The 22,511-nt window shown below is 36.5% G+C and overlaps 3 protein-coding genes across 3 annotated transcripts in view; all 3 read right to left on the bottom strand.

Annotated features, from left to right (window-relative positions):
- LOC134528976 (sorting nexin-17-like) overlaps positions 1-22,511 on the bottom strand; it is a 290,609-nt gene that overhangs the window by 29,028 nt on the left and 239,070 nt on the right. The window lies entirely within an intron of this gene.
- LOC134529749 (TLC domain-containing protein 3A) overlaps positions 1-22,511 on the bottom strand; it is a 35,733-nt gene that overhangs the window by 13,044 nt on the left and 178 nt on the right. Inside the window, exons 2-3 of the mRNA XM_063364145.1 lie at positions 13,121-13,386; positions 7,649-7,949 (exon numbers count right to left, since the gene is read on the bottom strand). Coding sequence (XP_063220215.1) covers positions 7,649-7,949; positions 13,121-13,386 — 567 coding nt within the window. The remainder of the gene's footprint in view (positions 1-7,648; positions 7,950-13,120; positions 13,387-22,511) is intronic.
- Positions 13,415-22,505, bottom strand: LOC134529748 (uncharacterized). Its single transcript, XM_063364144.1, has 2 exons — positions 20,185-22,505; positions 13,415-19,869 (listed from the first exon to the last, which is right to left on the bottom strand). The coding sequence occupies exon 2, from the start codon at positions 19,567-19,569 to the stop codon at positions 17,791-17,793; it is 1,779 nt and encodes a 592-aa protein (XP_063220214.1). The 5' UTR covers positions 19,570-19,869; positions 20,185-22,505; the 3' UTR covers positions 13,415-17,790.

Raw genomic sequence — 22,511 nt, forward strand, 5'->3', positions numbered from 1 at the left:
ACGGGTCGTGTGCGAACCATATGATGACTTAAGACTTAACAGAAATGGTTATATTTTATATTTTTCTTTAAGACTTAAGGGAAGCGACCAATCACAACAAACCGGAACCTTTCAACCGGAAGTTTATGTCTTATTATTGAACCGAGCGAGGCAGTATTTTGGGTTAGAATTCGTATATTTGTAATTTGTAATCATCATCCATTTCGAAAAATAGATATCCCATTTGTCAATAACCTATTTCAAACCTGCTTCTCCATTTCGAACAATGGCCGACCATGTGTTTTGTGCTGTGATTGGTTAGAATTAACGACTTCCATGTCAATCATAAACTGGAAAATGTAGTTTTGACTTAATCGTGTGCTCGATGTTAAGTTATAATTCTTAAGGAAATCAATCGTAAACCCAGCTTTAGGACTACAGCTGCGGTGTTGTGTTACTTTGGTGTTGACATGCTAGTGATTCACACTTCCGGGAGAGTGTATAGTCACTGCCACGCACAGTTTACATTTCACATACACAAGAATAACACTTCATGCATCTTGTCGACGCAATGCGCGGGAAAGACTGGCTATAATTAGCTCTCTGACAGACGTGTAATTAGCTCTCTGACAGACGTGCGCGCGCGCGCCTAGAAGGCATGTACAGTCAGGCACAAGCAGAAATGCCTCATTCCAGTGTGGATTTTTTTTTTTTTTTTTTTTTTTTTTTTTTTTGGAAAATTAGTTCCGGATATCAGGAGTTCCGTTTGTGGGAATTACGGTTGAGGGGTGCTCTACTGTAGTTGTTTTCAATGGTCGACAATCGTCAAAATCAAAGTGTTTCAGTGCTAATTTACTTTTAGGGTAACTTGTATTATTCATTGTTAAGAGCTTTTTGGCAGCATTAGTGCCTTAGTGCAGATTTGTAAAATGTGCTTATTGGTACATAATGTGCCCACACTTTAACTTTGTGCAATATTAAGTCATGAAGTGACCAACTCCATGTGAATACTGCTCAAGTTAGGCCATGTACAGTGCATCACCTACTAAATCTTTGTGATTTTGAATTTGTGAACACATTCAGTTCCTCCTATGTCTTCACATGCCACGTGGCTATGTCAAGACCCTGACCTATGATCCATTATACGCTGGTTAGAGAAAAGAAAAGTATGCCCATCACTGCATGAGATATCCACTCACAGAAAGGCTGAGGAAACAATGGGGGTTTCTTTAGAATGGTTCATGGGATGTTGAACAGGGCATGGTAGAGCCCAAAATGAAAATTTGCTACTACACACTACAACACCCAAAAAGCCTAGTGCCAGTGGTGTTGAAGGAAACAAGCAATGGGACTTCTGGCTGCCACTTTGGATTAAACAAGACAATTGCCAAGATCCATCAGGGTTACTACTGGTTGAAATACCACAAGGATGTAGAGGCTAGGTACAGGAACTATAAAAAAGCCTATAAAAAACTATAAAAAAGCCACAGCATTGAAGTAATAGAAAAATGTGGTCAAACATTGTGGAAGCTGTAGTTGAGAAGATGGAAATCTACATTCGTGGACATTCCAGTACATTCTAGTTGCAATGGATTATTTCAGTAAGTGGCAGAGGCTTGGGGTACCAATGGCGCTGCATTCAGAATAAAGCTGTAACTTTGAATCAACTGTAGAGTGGTTTGCAGACACATATCAACACGACACGTGTAAATAGTAGGGTAATTAGAGTAATATTATTTTAGGGACAGACATTGGACTTCAATTTTCTGTGAATTATAGCTAGGTAGTAAAATAAGAGACTTGTGTGAATATTAGTGATTAAATAGACATTACTAAAACAATTGGGCTATCCTTTGAATACTACATTCCCAAGTCATAAAAATATAAACAAATATTTATTTTAGGTCTGCCATCTCACATTTATTCACATCTGCCATCAGCGTAAGGACTTTCGATAAAACACAGACCTATAAACATATGTTATAGTGATTACACTTTGAAATGGGCTTCTAAATTGGAAACAGCATCAATATAGAGGGTTGAACTTATAAAAGGCATTATGTTCACTATTAAGTGTATCTGGCTTAGTATTTGTTATATAAATATGTCATAAATAAGTATTTAACTGTAATACATATATAGTTTAATAAGAAAGGAGTGGCAAGCAATGGTGTGTGCTGAGTGTTTGCTGTGGTAGTGTAACATTTGTGGGGCAGGTGGACTTTGTAAAGCAGCACCCAAAAAGCTGTCGGTGAAGATTTGAACACACTTTCGGGCCATGAGGTCATGAACTGGATTCTAGGCATGAGCTAGGAGTGGATAGGACTGCAGCATCAGGTAGAAGACGAAGAATAAGGATTCAGGTTAGAGTGTGCCAATGGATGACTTGAAATGGGTGAAGCCAAACAGTTCAAGTTACGACCGGTTGAAACGCCACTGTCAACTGTGGGACACAGAATGTAAACAAACAGTGACTTTTATGAAATAAGCTATGTAAAAATGTTTTTGTGAACAAAATCGTTACGAATTGGAATTCGTACGAAGTTGGTTATGGATTTAGCTTTGTCTAAAACTTGGGGAGCAAGAGGCTTAATAAAAATAGTAATGTTTTAATGTTTCTTCATTTTTTAATCACAATCTGAGGATAGCGACACGTGGTACAGACGTGCTTGTGAAAGCCTATTGTTATCCACGACAAAGAAAATGACAAAGCCATTTAATTTATTTTCATGGAGAGGAAAAACCTAATGGTTTTGAAATCCCTCGTGCCTACTATGCATTAAAGCAGTGCAGTTTGTTTTGATTTTTCTTGTGTGCCAATATAGGCTGAGCAAAAATGTAAGTGCCCTTTCAAAAAATCATAAAAAACTCAACAAGGTGGCAAATTTACCTGAATTTTTTTTCAGTCAATAGAGAATATCTGAAAGTTTTTTTACAAGTTACAGTGACTCAATATGCGCTCCTGGAGTTATGCTGCAAACACTGAGGCGGTATTCAATCTCGTCCCACACTTTGTGCAATGTTTTGGCGGTGATTGACTAAATTGCCACTGTGATTCGCTGTCTCAGATCCCGCAAAGATAGCGGCAGAGGTGGGACGAACACATTGTCTTTGATATAACCACACAAAAAGAAATCGCATAGGGTTAAGTCTGGTGATCGCGGTCGCCATTTAAACCACAATGCATTATCGACACTTGCACGAACAAGTGGAAGTGAGGTGGTGCACCATCTTGTTGGAAGATGAAGTTGTTTGAATCTTCTTCCAATTGAGGCAGAAGCCACAACGTAAACATGTTGACCCATGAACACGTTCACTTTTGGGGACTCTCATGCTCGATGGTCACATGAGGATTTTCCATTCCCCAAAAATGCACATTGTGGTTATTCACTTTGCCATTCAGGTGGAATGTGACCTCGACAAAGAAAATTAACCTCAGGGTAGGTTGTTGTTGTCGATCCTCGCTAACACCTTGGAGCAAAATATGTCATGTGCACCATAATCATTTTGTTTGAGTGCCTGGACCAACTGGAATCTGTACGGTTTTATGAGCAAATGTTTGAGCAAGATTTTCGATACCATTGTTTGGGCCTTTGCAGTTCGCTACTTGCTCGCCTAGTTGATTTCCGTGGGCTACACAAAATTATGCTTCAACTCGGTCCACATCTTCCTCCGGCACAGGAGGCTGACCATGATTCTTGCCTTTGCAAATGCACCCTTTCTCTTATAACATCTTGTACCATGTATAAATGGATGACCAGTTTGGTCGTTTCGCATTAAAATGTGTGTGAAATTCACGTTGCACAACAGTTACTGACACCCTTTTTGCTAACTGAAGCAGCATCAACTCTTCTGCTGTGTGGTAAGCACCATTATAAAAACTAGCTGCATATAGTGGAGGCATCTGCAACAAACGAATCCAAAACATTAAAAAAAATACTTTAAGGTATTCTCTATTGGCTGAAAGAAGTTGCAGGTAAATTGTCCACACCATTCAGTTTTTATAATATTTTGAAAGTGTAGTCATCATTTGTGCTCAACCTGTATTGTAGTGTTGTGTATGTGTTGATTGTATGGAAACTGTTGGCTGATTACTAACAAAATAGTTTACTGCAAAAAAATGACAGTTAATGAATCATAAAGTCCATAAACCTTTACAATGAAGTTATTCTTAAATCTAAAATATTTTGTATTTTATCTAAATTACAAACTATAAAAGCCAAGACTGATTTATAATGGCTTGAAGAACTCCCGCCCAACATAGGTATTTGAATGTAATTTTAACTCCCATATCTTGGATATAGGTATTTCCTTCTCACTTCTATAGTTAACTTCTTATAACTCAAAAATTTTGCCTGCCATATATTATTTACTAAAAACACATGTTACTACAAAATACAAGTATTTCTGCACACTGTCCGTTCTGCATTCACGTAATTTGATAAGGTAATTTAGGTGAGTAATAGCCTTTACATGAAAAATAAATATTAAAAAAAAAAAACATTTGAGTACTTTGATTTCCCCCAAAATGGCATTTCAAAATTCCTACTGGATTATGAACTACTATTTAGTGGGGAAAGAAAACAATAATGCTAAGGTCTCTCACAGAGATACAGTGGTAGAGCAATACGGTCTCAGTTAAGCTGTTAGACTGCATGTTAAGTCCAAAGGAAGGGCCTACTCTTGTAGAGTAACCGGCCCCTGGGAGGTGGCACCGGTGGCAAAGACCAACTACAAATGATTCCAACTAGATCGCGCACAAGAGACGCATGGCGAGCATGGGAGGAGGATGCTTAGACTGCAGGCTCCGAGAGAGGTGGGCTACGGTATCACTTGCCAGTGCAGGCAGGTGCCACTTTCAGCCATGATAACCAATGGCAGCGGAGACAGCACAGCAAACGGGACATGCTCGCCCGGGCCTGAGCTGCGCAAGATTTTCAAGACAGTACACCATGCGTGCATGCTTAGCAAACCAGGGAAAAGAAATGAAGATGGCGGGGAGGAGGGGGGGGGAAGTGTTTATAGGTCACAGACCGGCGGGCGGTAGTAAGAGTAAAGAAAGGATAAATAAAAAAATAGTGAGTATGGTCCAGAGTCAACATGGCGGCAATGTAGCTGGTGACAGTGAGGAAGAAACAACTTCGACAGTCAATGTGACTTATACTGACGCTGCCTCTGCTCTTTACAGCACCTTGTGCTTCGTAGAACAACACGCAGCAGCCACGCCAAACGATGTCATGTTCATGCGATGCTGGCGTGCAATTGTGTCCGCGGGAAGGTTTTCGTCACTTCGACCATTGAAGAGAACTGATTTCCAGTGAGATTAAGCAATATTTTGTGATTTCTATTGTTATTTCATTATTTTTGCAAAGTGATTAACCTAAAGAATTTCATAACCAAATTTTACAGTTTTTCGATCCTGGATGACATATGTATGTAGACACATTTACACTTTGTACACTTTGTTAGGTATGCTAACTGTACTTCTTTGTTAATTTTAAATTAATTATGCAAAATAAGATTAAAATGTAGAATACATAATTGTTTTATGACTAAATAAATAATTTTTTGCATGTTTTTTTCAAACTTAAATTTGTCAAAAATAACTTGTTTGGATTTCCCGAGATTTCGGATGTCCGGGGTTCAGATTTGAGGGGTTACACTGTAATATGTTTGCAAAATATTATACATTTTTTTGAGATTTTTAACTGTTACTGTTAAAATTTTTACTACTTGTATGTAACATCTCAATGTGATATATAATATGTATACATATAACTAGTGACACGTATTTATTAAGTCTGATACTCAGGAGAGTTCAATACCTATGATTTGCAAGCTGACGTGTTAATACTCTAAAATAAAACTAAAATAATTACTCTCCTTACTTAGTTCAATTAATTTAATTCTCTGCATTGGTTATGGACAACCTTGTCACTGTTCAATGCTTCTTTCAAAGAACTTACTAAATGTCACTTGCACAAAAAAGTTACCAACAACATTTTTTCTTCAAAATAAAGGTGCAACTGACTAAATTAATACTTGTAATTTTGAGATTTAAAATGTTTTCTTTAATTTTCAAAGCTATGAAATGCTTTCCAGAAGTGGAAAAGTGTAATTCCAAATAGTATTTAAACATTAATAAATTTATGTTGCTTGGTTTTATGGCAAGGTAGAATATTCCAGTTGTCATGTAATGACAGCATATCCTGTCACGCCCTACATCCAGATTAGAATTATCTACTCTACGAGACAAATATGAGGTATGTAAATTACGTAATGAGACTGGCAATGTAGAATTCAATCTGACAACACTGGGGATGTGAGACTTGGAGGAGCGGCTGGTGAACATGTGATAAGCTTTCAGTACGAGTTTGAACTTGCTAGAGACATTTTGCTGTCCATAGCAATTTTTTTCGTGAAACAGTTATTTTCTAGTGTATTCTAAAAATGAGTGCCATTAATTTCGAGCAACAGTGTGCTATCAGGTTTTACTTCAGACTTGGGCACAGTACAACAAAAACTTTTGCTGAACTTAAGCAGGGCTACACAGACAGTGCTTTTTCAAGGGCCCAGGTTTTCCACTGGTTTAAGGTATTTTCAATTGATGATGAACCACAAAACGGAATGCCTTCATCTTCAAGAACCGATGAAAACGTCGACATAATCCGGGTTCTTGTGCATTCAGATCATCAGCTAACTGTCAGAATGATAGGGGAAGAGTTGAATTTGACTCACACCACCATTCCTATCGCAGGACCAAAAGGACATCAGGAGGGAAAGGTGCCTTGACGTTTTGGAGTCAATTGAAAATGATCCCCATTTCATAAAATGTGCCATTCATTAACAGTGAACAGTCTTGGGTGTTTAAGACAACCCGGAATCCAAGCGCCAGAGCATGGAATTTGACACTTCAACCTCTACAGGCCCAAAAAAGCAAGAATGAGCGAGTCGAAAATCAAATGCACGCTGATTTTCTTTTTTGATAGCCAGGGAATCATCCCCAAACAGTTTGTGCCTCAAGGCTAAACAGTTAATCAACAATTTTACCAAGAGGTTCTTGAGAACCTTAGAAAAAGGGTCATATGTGCGAGATCAAACATCAAGAACAACTAGCTGCTGCACCACGACAATGAGCCTTGTCACGCAGCAATTTCAGTAAACAAGTTTAAGGCCAGTAAAAAACATTCCTGTAGCTCCTCAGCTTCCCTATTTGCCTGACTTGAGTCCTTGTGACTTTTTCCTCTTCCGAGATTGAAAATTCACCTCAAGAAACGTCATATTGGAACACTCGAAAACCTTCAAACGGTTGTAACCGAATAGCTGAAGACTATTCCAGTATCCGAATTCCAGCGCTGCTATGAGGATTGGAAGAACCATCTCCAGTGCTGTATGGCTTCCCAAGAAGTTATTTTGAGGGAGACAATACCCAATAATAATTATACAGTATTCAAATTAAAAATTTTAAAAAATGAGTCTCATTACTTAATTTACACACCTCGTATAACCAATTAAAAACATACTTAGCCTCCACTAAGAAGCCAAGAAAAAATAAACTCACATAACCCCATCATACATAGAAATAGTACATGAGCACAAAATCCACTTAAAACTTTATCAACTTTAAAATCATTACAAATAGAATTAATTTTAAACATTAATTTCTTACCACAATAACTAGAAATCCAAATGAACCAATAAATATATGGTGAAGAAGAATCATTGGCTGCTTAACTATGTAGTCCTTCACCTTCGACATTCTTCGAGTTTGGATACTGTGGGAAGAACTGAAACTGCTTGTATGTACCTGGTACATGGACCATATGTCATAGAAGAAATATGCAGCACCAAACCATGCATATGCTTCTGACATAAAGTGAGATGAGCGAAGAAAATTACGTGTGCATGACCATATGCACACCACAGAGCCTGTAAGGCAGGACAACACAGCCTGCACTGCAGAAACAGTCCTAGAGAAAATAAGAATCGAGACAGACAAAATCAATTACTTTTCACAATTATTTACATTAAAAAAGTTAAGTTTCTTTTAAAGCTTACCAGCATAAAGCACTTTGTGAAACAACACAAATTAAAAAAATTAGACAAGTCATGTTTCATATTGCAAGAAAATTTTATAAAACACACTTAAGGGTATGTGTGTGTGTGTGTGTATATATATACAGTAGAGCATCCTGTATCCGTAATTCTACTTACCGAAATTTCTACTATCCGGATGTTTTCCGAGAGTTAAAAAAAAATTTACAAAATTTAAAAAAATATATATATTTTTAAATGAATTATAATATATATTAATATATGTTATTCCCGCAGAAGTAAATACCGATTGTTTGCGCAGTTCACGCCCCGTCTAGTCAGTCAGGGTGCACTTGATTTTATAAACACTCAGCGAGTTATGATGGAAGCCAAGGCTTCCGGTCTCGCGACTGCAGTGCACGGGCGTCGAGCGCATATCAGGAATTGGCGGCAGCGGCCCCGCCTACACGTGAGCGCGCCGTGATAACGCGTTGTAGGGGAGGGGGAGTGGTGTATTGTGTGCGTTCAATGTCAGTCTTGCTTGTGGTGCGCGATCGCTAGTATGTACGTTCCTGCAGACACGTGATGTTTTCAAAACATAAACTTCCTGGTGATGAGGAAAAGAGTAGTAAACGAAGGGAAAAAGTTCTTACCATTAAAGAAAAGGTTGAGATTCTCAAGAAACTAGATGCTGGGACTTATGTTAAAAATCTCAGCCAATCGTATGATGTCGGCATTTCGATGATTTACGACATAAAGAAACAAAAGAATGAACTGTGTAAATTTTATTCGGACAGTGATACGAAGAGAGAAATTTAAAACAGAAAAACAATGCAGGGTAGTAAATGTAGCGACCTTGATAATGCTCTTTATCAATGGTTTTGTTTGCGGCGAAGTGAAGGTGTTAGCATTTCTGGACAGATGCTGATAGAACAGGCAAAAATGTTTCATGCCGAACTGAATCTAACATACGATTGTGACGATTCGTTAGGGTGACTTCATAAATTCAAAAAACGCCATGGAATTTCTTTTTTCAAAGTTAGCGGTGAAAAGCTTTCTGCAGATACAGCGGCGGCGGAAAAGTTTGTTGTTGAGTTCGCAGAATATGTGTTGGACAACAACTTAACAGCAGACCAAGTTTACAATGCGGACGAGACTGCTTTATACTGGCGTTGTATGCCTCGAAGCACGCTGTGCACTGCAGATAATCCTCACAGCGGGATGAAAGATTCTAAAGACAGATTGACCGTGCTTGGTTGTTCAAATTCTGCCGGTACCCACAAGCTGAAGCTACTCGTAATTGGCAAAAGCTTGCGCCCAAGGGCGCTAAAAGGTGTTAAAGTGTTACCCGTTGAATACCAAGCTACAAAAACCGCGTGGATAACATCTGCAATAACCACAGAATGGTTTGACAGTTTTGTGCGCCAGAGCCGGCAACACTGTAACAAGATAGGCTTAGACCCGCACTGCAAGATTGTCCTTGTGCTAGACAACTGCTCCGCGCATCCTGCAGCTGAAACACTAGACAGGGATAGTGTTTCTGTCATGTATCTGCCCCCTAACTGCACTGCACTAATCCAACCGCAAGATCAGGGAATATTACGCTCCCTAAAATGTCGTTATCGCACGGAGTTCATGAAGCACTTTTTATCTGATCTGAATGGCGGCAAAACAATCTCAGAAATTAAAAAGGAATACACCATAAAGGATGTCATATGGTCACTAGCTCGTGCATGGGAAGGTATGCCTGCGTCAACATTTCACAAGGCATGGTTTAAATTGTGGCCGACTTTGGTTTATCGTGACGAGGTTCATGACAAGGGAAATGAAGCCGACTTCAAAGGTTTTGAACAAAAAAACGTGAACGAACTGCTGGAGTATGCCAAGAACATAACAAATCCAGAACTAGAAGACTTACAATTGCAAGAACAAAACATTGTGGAATGGTTTTGTGTTGATGATAATGTTCCCGTTGTGCATCACTTTTCAGATAAGGAGATATTAGACTCTGTTAAGTGTAACAAAGACGACGGAAACAATGAAAGCAGTAGCGATGAAGATGAACCACAGGAGAAAATCTCGCAAGATGAGTGCCTTCACCACATTGAACGATTAATAGCTGGCCTAGAGCAACGAAGTTATATCAACGACCAGCAAATTATGCATTTGTATATGCTTCAAAAACAGCTGACTGAAGAGAAGCACAAATGTGTGCGGCAACAACGCATTAGTGACATGTTCAAAAAAGCTCCTGTTTCCACACCTGCTTCAACTACGAGTGAGAACATTGACGATCCAACACCTGGCACCAGTGGCACAAACGTAAACAGTTACGTTCAGAGTGACAGTGACAGTGATTAACTTTAACTTCTCCTGTCTTTCACAATGTGTGACGATTTAGGTAATTTGTTGTTTAGCTTTTTAAATTTAAATTAATGCGACTGTTAAACAATGTTTCTTACACACAGACAATAGGGGCCGTATACAGTGATTATTTCAATGCAGTTTATCTAAGTTCTAGGACATTATTTTTTATTCGCGGGACATGTGTAGCCTACAGTGAGTCATGGTAAGTGTTTTTTTATTTGTAATGTACCGTACCTAACTGTACCATGTGTTATTATTTTATATTTTATTTATGCAACATGTGGATACAAACTGTATGTAAATTACGTAATTGTAACACAATTCATTGAATGTCAAACGTCTCGCCTACGTCTGCTTGCTTCGCACGGACATCATGGTACAGTCACGTAGCTGTAGTGTGCTTCTAGGCAAGGTCTGATAAGCGTGCCCGTGGCAAGGTCACACCACCGGATGTAGCTGTCATCACCCTACCCCCACCCCCCTTGCCATCCTCATCTACAGCTACAGAATGTTCACAAACTTCGGGAGCAATTTTTTTTTTCAATTAGGGGGCCTTATAGTGAATTTATACTTTCCGGAATTTTCTACTATCCGGAATAGTCTAAGTCCCGACCATTCCGGATACAGGGTGCTCTACTGTATATATATATATATATAAACATATATAGATGGAACAGCATATATAGATGGAACAGAACTATTTGTAAAAACTGGGACACCTAGTAGCAAAGGGGCTGTGAGTAAGAAATACACCGGATGTATACAACGTAGTTCCATAGTGACACCTACTGAACAATCATGTTAGCGTATAAATAATGATGCATACAAAGGTAATTAGCATTTGAAGATAACTAGTTGAGTTAAAAAGTGTTTCTTGTCACACTATGACCTGTCTCCAACAGGATGCATTATGAAGAATGGATGAAATTATTGGGATCTGAGAAACTTGGTTATTCTACCATCAAATTGACACACACATGGTACAAGCTGACAATACAATAATATGCACACTGCTTCAGTAACCAATTAAAGATAAAACATACTGAAAAAAGCTACAAGATATAAATTAACCCAAACTAATGTGAGGGTGGTGAGATGCTTCTAAATAATGGCCATTAAAGACTGTACTGTGTTATCAACTGAGTCAGCACCGCAGTGGTGGACTTAAAATAGTCATAGATTGTCTACTAGAAGTGTTAAGACATTGCCATCTCTATAATGAATGGGGATTCAAATAGAGATTCTAGACATTGAATACACAACATCTTTAAAAATGAATTTCACTTCAATTTGTCAAATCATGGTAGTCACAAACATGTTAATTGGCTCACAAGGACAAAGCCAAAGATGTTTTGGAGGAAGGTGGTGGGGTGGGCTCAATTATGTACACATAGTATATTTTTATACTAAATTACATAATTTTTAAATAATTTTAGACTTAACAAGTTAGCTACATATCAGCTGTTGGTATGAACATGAAAAGAAACTGCATTTTTGTCAGTGCTGCCATAATTGATAATGAAAATGTTGAAACTTGCCAAACTGATGCAATTTCTTCTTTAGTTTGTTTTGCCATGCACTGTACTAAACAGACATTTTGGTCCATGCACAACCATACTTTTGGGCTATTTTATAATCAAGAAAGGTGGCCCAAAACAAATTACTCGCATGATCATCACATGATCGGAAACAGCCCATGGAATATCATGTTCCACCAGAAACAAAGTAACATAAATAACAGTTTGGTGTTCGTACTCTCACTAGCACCACTTTTTACAAAACAATACAAAATATGTTTGTGTACAGATATCACTTTACCGTAGTCTTGACGCTTCTTCGACTCAATATGGCATCGGCAGTCATCACGTCCCCCCATGTGCAATAACAAAATCATACCTGCATACCTCACAAAATACATGTCTTGCAAATACTTTCAAAGGAACTAGACACGACCACTCTTTCCTGTAACTTTGAACAATCTTTTTGCAGCTAGATGTAGAAGTAACAGCAGTACCATGGCATGTCAAACAATGGTAATGCAAAAGATAACACAATTGCAGGAACTTGATAAGTATCAGCTGTTGCCATCTCGTTCACCTTTCCAATGTGGCCAAAACCTTAACTACCTACCCCATTTACCAAAATAAATGTTCTGCAAACTTATAAAATCCAAAAAAAATTGTTCCATAGACACTGCTAATTGGCTACATGTCCAAAATTTTATGGTACAAAATGTATCAAAGCATCCCGAAAATGTGCCAGAACATATAAACAACCACTACTTTTAGCTCTTCGTTAATTTTCTTTGTATCCGTAATAAACAAATTACACCCCGTGTTTCCGTTATTGGACATATAAATCAGTAATAATTACAGAAAATCTGTAATACTTTGCAGCACTGCACTGATGCCCACTTTCCTGTTTATCAATCCCACTACAGTCAATAATTTTTTCTACAATCTCTATACATGACCTTGAACAATCCAAGATAACAAAGGATGAATTGGCCTATAATCATAAAGCTATAATTAAATATCTCAAAGAAGTAAAGCTCTGTAGTATTTTTGAAAGAAAAAAAGGTACCAAACCCCAACTCACCATCATAGGTTTATATTCCTGCCTGAATTAACAAAACTACACACAACATTTAAACATCCACATTATTACAAAAAAAAAAAACAGATTATTTTAAGGCTTAAGAACAATTTCTTCACTAAGACAACAACACTGTGGTACTCACTTGTTGGAAATGTCGAGGACTTCAAAAAGTGTTAATTCATACTTCTTCCGAAAAATGTTTCCAGCTCGTGTCCTTAGAGCAACATAATTCAGAAGATCATAGAGAGACACAAAGAACACAAGACCAAGCAGTGCAAGCCATGATCCACGAGCAACAGAAATCCTATCTTCAGGTCCCAGAAGTATCAATGAGCCAGCTGCCATTCCTAACGATCCAAGTACTGATACCAGTAAAAGTGACACTGGAAGTGACAGCAGCTGCTTCCACTAGAACCAAAAAAGTTAACACGTTAGCCAAAACTTGAACTTCCACAGTAGAAAACTTTATTTGTACAGTGAAAGATCGTTATCCAATCCAGGCACTCTTGTTCAGATTTTTATTCAGGTGAATTCCCACTGTTTACATTAACTACTAGGTCATATTACTGCACTTCCAGTGTTTTTAGTTTGCATCAGAGTTAATTGTTACTGTCTGTTTTGATTTCAGTACAGTGTTTCCTGTTTTATAGCAGGTTACACTTCACTTGTACATTCAAACAATAATATTTAGAAGCAGATCAAATGCTCATTGGTATTTTTTCTTCATGTAGAGCAGCATATTACAACGTGTTTTAAATACCATTGTACTGTATATTAATGTTTCGGTATTCCCGTTAAAACCATATTGATGTTTGATAATAAGGCAAAAGCATCAATCTGGCTTTGCCGCTGTACCAAAAGAGCTGGATTAAACATCTGTCACTGTAATTGGAACTTATCGAAGTAGCAGGACCTTCGCCCTCCTCCCATAATACCCAACCCTCCCAAACAACATTAGTTCCTGCTGTGATCTCAGACTGAACTGCTCTGAGCCATCTGCTACAACTAATTTGTTTTTAGCCCCACATGTATATTACCAGTCTGGATTAGAAACCAAATGTTTCCTTCTTTGACTTATCTTGAAATTTTCTCTACCCAGGCCACTTGGTAAACCATCTCATTTTTTTGGAAATCCTCACCAAATCACTATTATAAACTGTTAATTGTGTAGTTGAGCTCCTCTTTCAAAAGAAAGCAAACTAACCAACATATTGTTTTAAGCATCTGGATTATAAAGTTTCTCTACACCACAGCGTGATTCTTTGAAGCAGATTCTTCAGTTAATTTTTACATTTTTGACACAAAATTGTTTATAAAGTGGATATTTTCAGCATTTACATACAATATATGGATGTCACGTGATTGTTATTCATGCCTTATGGTGAACAAGTGAACGCCAAACAATTTTTACCATCTGCTATCTGCTAGTATATTCATATATTTTGAGATTAATAAAATAATATTTTCTACTGTTTCTAACAAATTTTACTAACTTTATTGTTGTTATTTTCAGCATTTTCACATACTTATGTTTTATTTCTGCCAAATTCTATCCAATTTATCTTGCTTAGTATGCACAAGATTTGTTTCAGTTATAATTAAGTGCAAAAGGATTGCCCTTTATTACTTATATATATGATTTTGATTCTGTTTTCGAATGCAAAATTTTTAATGGTGCATTTTACTGTGGTTTGTTTGTATTTTATATATATTGAATTTTTGTGATATTGCTCATTATTTAAATATTTCACTTACTTGTGGTGCACTGTACATTATGAGACCAACACTAGGTATTATGCATGCATGTTGACAGAAATACGTACAGTCTCTGTGACTAGCAAGTGTTTTTTTATAAATTTTTTCCTTTTGCATGTGTTATTTTTATTTTACTTTACATTGCCATCAGTTTTGTGATTATTCCATGAAGCCTAATGAACATAGGCCTAGGTTTATCATGCCTTTGCTTATTTAACTGAATAAATGTTGGCGTAAACGTTCATGAGAAAATAGTTTAAAACTGCTCAAATAAACATAACTAAAAACACTTAAATAGGAATTTAAAAAAAAAATATTAAGGCAAAAAAGGTATATCAATAGAAGTGTTATTACATAGCTGCAACATTTTGCTTCCTGGATTGTGAGCGGAGCAATAGCTGCGGCCATTAACATCTACCTGCAGCAGCTTTATTTAACACTGCGATGAGCGTACCTTATTGACAAATTTTTTTCTGTTCAAGTTATTTCATTGTTTCACAGGTTTTTCCAATTTTGTTTTAAGCACTTTTTTATTATTATTTTACGCTTTTTAATTAGTTATACCCCAACATTATCCTAGTCCTCAGAGCCAATTGCACTGTCACTTTCTTAGAATATATTCATAATTAAAAAATATGCTTTCAAAGATAAGTGATGTAAATTTGTTTTGTACTTCAATAGTGTAGCCAAGATTGTTTTCTATGATGGATTGTCCTGATTATTGTCGCCACCCTATTGTTTGCTTGATAATAACTCCAACTTGATCCTGTGGTTCTCCAGAGATCTTTAGGAACATTATGTAGCAGAGACTTTTTTCTAAAAGACTTAAATGTCATTATGTTCTGGCTTCAGTGAATATTGAAGAAATTGAACAATAAAGAATAATACTTCAAATGACAAACAAATTTAGGTAGAAAACAATCTTGGCCACGATGTATTGTCATTAAATTCCCTGCCTTTTTGAAAAATGTCTCAGCTATGCTATATTACTAAGGATCTTTGGACAACCACAGGATCAAGTCTTGGCTAGTATTAAAAACACAGTAGGGCTGCGACAACACAATCAGGGCACTCTCTCCTGGAAAATAGTCTTGGCTAAACTGTTAAAGCAAAACATAAATTACATAACTATTTTTAAATTACACCAATCCCTCACTTAGCACAACTAATGTGTTCCTAAAAATATTTGTGTTATTTGAAATCACGTATTCTGAAGCATTAATCTCTATAAACAGCAAGGCTAATTTACTTAATGTGTTCCAAAATGTATAGGGAAATATTCTTTACATAACATAAATGGGTAGAATAACACTCAACTATAAAAGTCACACAATTTATCTTTATAAGCCTACCATTGAATACTTTGTATGATAAATACGATACTGCGTAACAGGAGATAGGTGGTTATTGTCAGTCAACTGGTTGGATTGCCCGCCTGAGTGTGACATTCAATTCACGTCACGTACCTTTCCGCGAACTTTCCAAACCATCCTTTACTGGCAGTGAAACCAATATTACAGTCTAAAAATTTAAATTTAAATTTTTCAAAAATTAAAGTGCTTATTCACATATCACCATTTGATTCACACCAATTCTGTCTGGCCCGTGATTTTTTTTTTTTCATTGCACCATTCATTTAACAACCTTTTCCATGTGAATTATCTTTTCATTCCTATTCCGGTGTCTAATGCCAAATATATTCCTACTAGTACAACCAACAGCATCACACTTAGTCCTTATTGAGTCCTTATTTCGTACGATTGTGTGCACAGTTGACTTGCTTAAAACTAAAGTGCAGCCAACATAAGTGTGGCCTTCATGACATTCTGCATGCCGTGATACTTCTAGTTTGGTCTCAAATACTTGAACACAATGCGTAACTTCTCACATGGAAGCCATGATTCCAATATGATTCCCACTGCAGGTGCTTGTGCACGTACAGTTATCGGCAGACAAATGGGCAGACGTTGCTTTGTGTTTGTGTATACAAATTTCCTGCCACTGACTAGACTGAAGTTTATTTTGGCCCGGTCTGTGGCCGGGCGATAACGGTACGGGCCAGCAGCATACGTGCGGATGTAAAAACAATTGGTCCTTTACAGTCCATAGCAGCAACTGAACTTGCCATAGCTGATGTTTGTACAACAGCCGATGGCATAGTCTGACCTGCATGCACATCTCTAGCCCCCTTGTATAGCTAACTGTATACCACGGTACATCTGTAGTTTACTGAGTTGAAGCAGAATTTGTGGTGTCATACCAGACTTTTTTTTTGCCTGTGGCGATATCGTGCTAATTAAAATTTACAGACGTGCTATTCAATAGTAGAGCGGTAAAATTAGGGCAGTTCCACGGTGTCGGACGTAAAATTTGGAAACAAATTTGTTGAGTAATCTTCTTCGTATTACTATTCTTTTCCATGTATCATTAATATTAATGCTTGAGTAAAAAAAGAGAGATTATAGGGTACATCCTGACATGGAATGGTTCGAATTTGCTAACATGCAAGGCAACAATTTGTTTTTTATTTTTGGTGTCGGACGTAAAACAGAAAACAAAACATTTGGCACATCAGGGGCTAAAGTAACTAATGTCTGTGAAAAATGAAATTATTAAATTATGTTATAATTTTTTTCAGCTTGCCTGAATAATAACAAAGAATGTGCATATATTAAATGAATCATACTGTTTAGTTATCATAAATGTATACATTTTTAAACTTTGGTGTCGGACGTAAAATGATGGGGTCGGACGTAAAATGTATGACAAAAAAATACTTGGTTCACAAAGCTTAACTAAAAATACTAAAGGAACTTAACTTATTATCCAGTATATGGCTTCGGTGGTTACATTTATCACTATAACTGATGTTTCTTCTTAAGTGTCACTGTCACAGTCTTTCTCTCTTCTTATTCTCACTTTCCTTGAGATACATTTCTTTCACTGTATTACCACTAACAAAAATGCTAACATTAGGCCTACTCTATATGGATAACAAACTAGGAGCAGGAAATGTTGGCAATCACGAAATGAACATGAATTGAAATTGGTTGAATCTTAATTTTCACATATTTTGCTAGTGAACTGAAACTGGCCTCTACTCCCAGTCACAATAGGGGCATCAATTTTTTTTACCACATCACTAAATAAATATGAAATGCAGTCTTCTTGTGAAGGCCACTTGTAGTAACTACCAGTGTCTGAGAGATGCATAACAGATACATCAACATAATCTGGCCTTAATTTTTTCACCAGCCCTGGAAACAGTTTGCCATCATACTTAACTATAACCCAGTCGTCTAGATTCACGTGGTTACATTTAGTGCTATTACTCATGATGTCTCCTTCACTGTTACTGCCCTCATCTCTGCTTATTTTCACTTTCCTAAATACTTCATTACTGTCACTGGTACCACCAACTAAAATGTACTTGTTTCCAACAGGAGTAACGCAGTGAACACTGTGTGTGTTTGCAACTGGCAATGCTTTGGCCCATATCTCAGCTACTGTGTTGTTCTTGCTTCTGTTCTCTTCTGCTGTGATGTAACACACAGTGATGTTGGGATTTCGCTCTGCTGCAATTCTTGCAAACTTTTCTGGTGTGTTTACAATGCTTCTACTTGCCTTGACATGGTTCCAGACACTTCTTTTAATTGTTCCCCCAATACCGTCAACAACACCTTTTCCATGCGAAGTCGCAAAGAAATGCCATTTAAGTTTTATGGTGTGAATTTCTTCCAGTTTGGCAAGTACTGAAAAAATAAAACGATTTTTGAACTGTGACGAAGCACCATCTGAGAATATATTTACTGTACTAATATCTGGGTAGGAAGTTTTCAAATACGTAAGAATATGATTAATGTAACAAAAAACTTGTAATTTGGTGTGTTCAAGATCATCAGATACTATTACACACCCTTCAGTTAGGTTTTTATTAATCCATGCATAAATTGTAAATAAAGTTGATTGTCCATGGCTCCAGTGAGCTGATTGTATTTCATTTTGGTTCACCAGAGATGCATTTTCTGCAAAATCAACTTGAATCACAATTTCACTGCCATTAACATTTGATTTAATGGTTTCAAATGTCTTTGCTTGAATGCGTTTGATATAGGTATGAACTAAAAAGTCTTTCAACTTGCTTTTCAAATCTTCAAATGTTTCTTGCACACTACTCAGTATCTCCATCTTCTCTGAATGTCCATCATTGTTTTGCCACTGAGAATATTTAAGTGGCTTTCTCAGATCTTCATCTTTAGGTGTATGTTGACTTATACTGTTAGTACAAGATTCACAACGGTTGGTCATACAATCTTTGGATGAAGCATCACACACTAGAGTAGTAATGAAGGAATCAAAATCTGTTGGCAAGTCTGTAAAGTCTTTCAGTGCCAGTAGCAACAATCTGACATTCTCATGATAGGAACATACACACACAAAATGTGGAATTTGAGAAAAAAGTTTACAGTGTTTAGGACGAAGTGCACAAAATTTTGCTCGACAAATTGTAACCTGTGGGTGTTTCTCTACAAATACCTTATACGCCTCACCTAGTGACACCAAGAGATAATGAGCCTGGACTTCACGTTTCACTTTATTTCCATCCTTGTCTACATCTTTGTATATTACTCTGTCTTTCTTTCCTGGTGCTTGCCAACTGACATCATCATTCTGATAAAATATATGAACCCATTTTCTTAACTTTTCTGAAACTTCATTTTGTCTGGTTCTTCCTATTGGAGGAGTTACTTTAAAGCCACATTGGTTAGCTAGACATTGCACAACATGTTGCCTTTTTCGTGGAGACTGTGGCAAATTACGCTGAATTTTTTTCATAGCCTTTCCTAAAGACTGTTTTGTTTTAAATGGAGTTGAACACAAAGGTATGTCACTGTTTTTTTCAATTGTTGCTGGCTCACCTTTTTTGTTATGATACCAACATTTCACTCTTTCACTTTTCTTTGCACGTAACTTCTTCAGTTCTGGCTAAGACATACTTTCCTTCTGTTGTTTTCTATATTTAGCTTTCCTTAATCGATCTTTCTCTAATAATTCTGCTCTTTTTACTGGATCACCACCCTTAATTCTTGCTCTGCGACGTGCCATCTTTTCTTTGTTGCTGATCTTTGCCATGACCTAAAAAGAAAAGAAAAATTAAATAAACTATAGAAAGATAAGTAATGAAGAGAGTGCTTCAGATATATTATAAAAGGGCGTAGGCCCTTAGGAAGCAAAAAGACTGTAACTGTTAATTTCAGACATAACATTTATTCCTCAAATAAGTTCCATTAAACTTTGGCTTATTAACTTTTCCCATGAAAGTATTATAAACATTAATTTTTAGGTTAGGAGTTACTCTATATAATATGGGAGTATTGTAAACAGATGTGTTTACAGTATACATCATAGTAAACAAATAACTGCCTACAATAATGAACATAAATTACTTACACTGCTGTTGGTGTAGCTTTCTTTATCTGTTGAAGAATGTATTTCACTACAAAAATACTGCAGTTTCAACAATAGAAAGGACTGTGAAGGCCAGCATGGGTGACATGTGAATAACCAAAATGCACAAGTGCAGGTGTGACAACTTACAAAACAAAAATTATGTTCTACAAATATAAATAAAGATATTTACAATATAGGCGGTTAATTACTTCATAAAATCACTGAAAATATAATTTGGTATTAAATGTAAATATTATTAAATTTGGTGTCGGACGTAAAGTGTCGGACGTAAAATTATTTTTACGTCCGACCCCCCAGTTATATAAAAAGTTAATTCATAGCAATCTTTTGTTATGTATAGAAAGTAAAGATCAGTACAAACCTACTTTGTATGTGGGTTGTTAGAATTATATCACTAGCCTTGTGGGCTGTATAAAACTGAATACACATTTTGGTGTCGGACGTAAAACTAAAAAAACACCTGCTTTGAGGGAGGTTTATAGAACAGTTATATGATTTAGTCTTCTTAATTATAGTTTCTACGTGTAGCATTAGGCCACACAAATTGAATGGCTTAGAAACCAATCTAATATAGTATTAGTATGTCATCAAGATCAGCCAAGAAAGCAATTTGCGTACAATTGAAACTACTAAGAGAATAATTTTTATTAGGTTTGTTCATCATTATTAATTACATCACAAAGTTAAAGACTAATCTAAGGCCTAGTTTCTGGTAGAGAAATATGTTAGCTTTCCAATGATATAAAACATTTCTAGGTTATGTTAATTTTAATATTTGCTACCATGGTTGACTTTTTCATGGAACTGCCCATTAACATTGTGCTAAGTGAGGGATTGGTGTACAGGATTTTAAAATTGCAGCAAGTATCTTTGTTATGTCACTTGATATCAATTGATAATACTTTCATCAGTAATAAAATACTACATGTGACATAATTAAAACCAAAACGTACATACACACACAGTTAACATGGCACTATTGATATTCATATGGGTAAAAGTTACGTATCACGTATCCACGTTTATCCCTTGATTCTGATGGAATGATCCCATATACATTGATCCTGTGGTACATGATGCTTGCTGGTTTGATTTGGCATGTCAAAAGATACTGGACATTAACAAAAACTTGTGACAACAATGAATTATGACAGATAGTTTAATACAAAAAAATTCCAAAAGACCTAACATAATTTGTTTGTATCATGACATTCAAGTTTAAGTACAGCCAGTATTATTCAATTTACTAAATTAAAACAGCTAGCATCATTTAACAAATGTACAATGTATCAGGACAGTGGCAGTCCCTTCCAACCCAACTGCCCTAATAACTAAAAATAACTGTATATAAAAAAATACTTTCCAAGGCATCAAAAATGCATTAAAATTAGGGGTCATTACTTTTCTAATGGTCTTATTTCTGACTCGCCATTTAAATATGTGATATTTAGAATCTACCACCCAAAACACTCCGGTCAATACCACCCCTGTGACCTCCGCCCGTTTTTCCAAGCAAATAGCTCCTCCCAATATTCCAAGTTGGGTCTGCCTCTGATACAGGATGCCATTAGGATGAAAGAAAAATATTGGCTACAAGGTACGGATGGAACACTTATGTGAATACACCACTTCACCACAAATTTTAAGTTTCTCAGAATTCAGAAGGAATTTGGAAGCAATGTTTTCAGGGTATGTATAGGAAGTAACATAGTGTTGAGAAACACCACATCTGAATTATTTTATATAATAATGACCAATTTTAAAGAGTGGTTATGTTGGGTTAGATAAATTTAAAATGTCATACACTTGCGAGAATAGTTAGTAAAGTAAAAATAAATCTCTAGTATAGCGGCGGATGCAAAATACACACATCCACTAAGATGATGATTCTAAAACATGTCAGGAAGTAAATCATTTTGGAACTCGTAATATGAAATTTATCGAAAGATGGTTATCCTTATATCAATAACATGTTAAACGACTTGTAAAATACTTTAGATTTCGCAATAAAAATATGCAGGGAAGATTTTTTTTTTTCGATTATTTTTTTCCGATGCGCCTTTGATTAATAACGTGTATACAAAATAATACAAATGAGAAAATTAAATGAATAGGTAAGGATGTATAGTAATAAACGATCCGGGCATTTACGTGGTCCTAAATTGGAACAAAAACTAAAACGGAGATTTAATAACAGATATTCTAAAAAAAAATCCTAGTGATTTAAAAATGAGCCACCTCGGACAGTCATACATGTCTCCAAAAACATTTTAATTCTACCTATGATGATAGAAACTAAAATATTC

Source organism: Bacillus rossius, chromosome 2 (assembly GCF_032445375.1).
Source record: "Bacillus rossius redtenbacheri isolate Brsri chromosome 2, Brsri_v3, whole genome shotgun sequence".
NCBI classification, from domain to species: Eukaryota; Metazoa; Arthropoda; class Insecta; order Phasmatodea; family Bacillidae; genus Bacillus; species Bacillus rossius.

Excerpts from the sequence above, each read along its gene's own strand:
- LOC134529748 (XM_063364144.1), bottom strand. The coding sequence starts at position 19,569 with ATGAAAAAAATTCAGCGTAATTTGCCACAGTCTCCACGAAAAAGGCAA.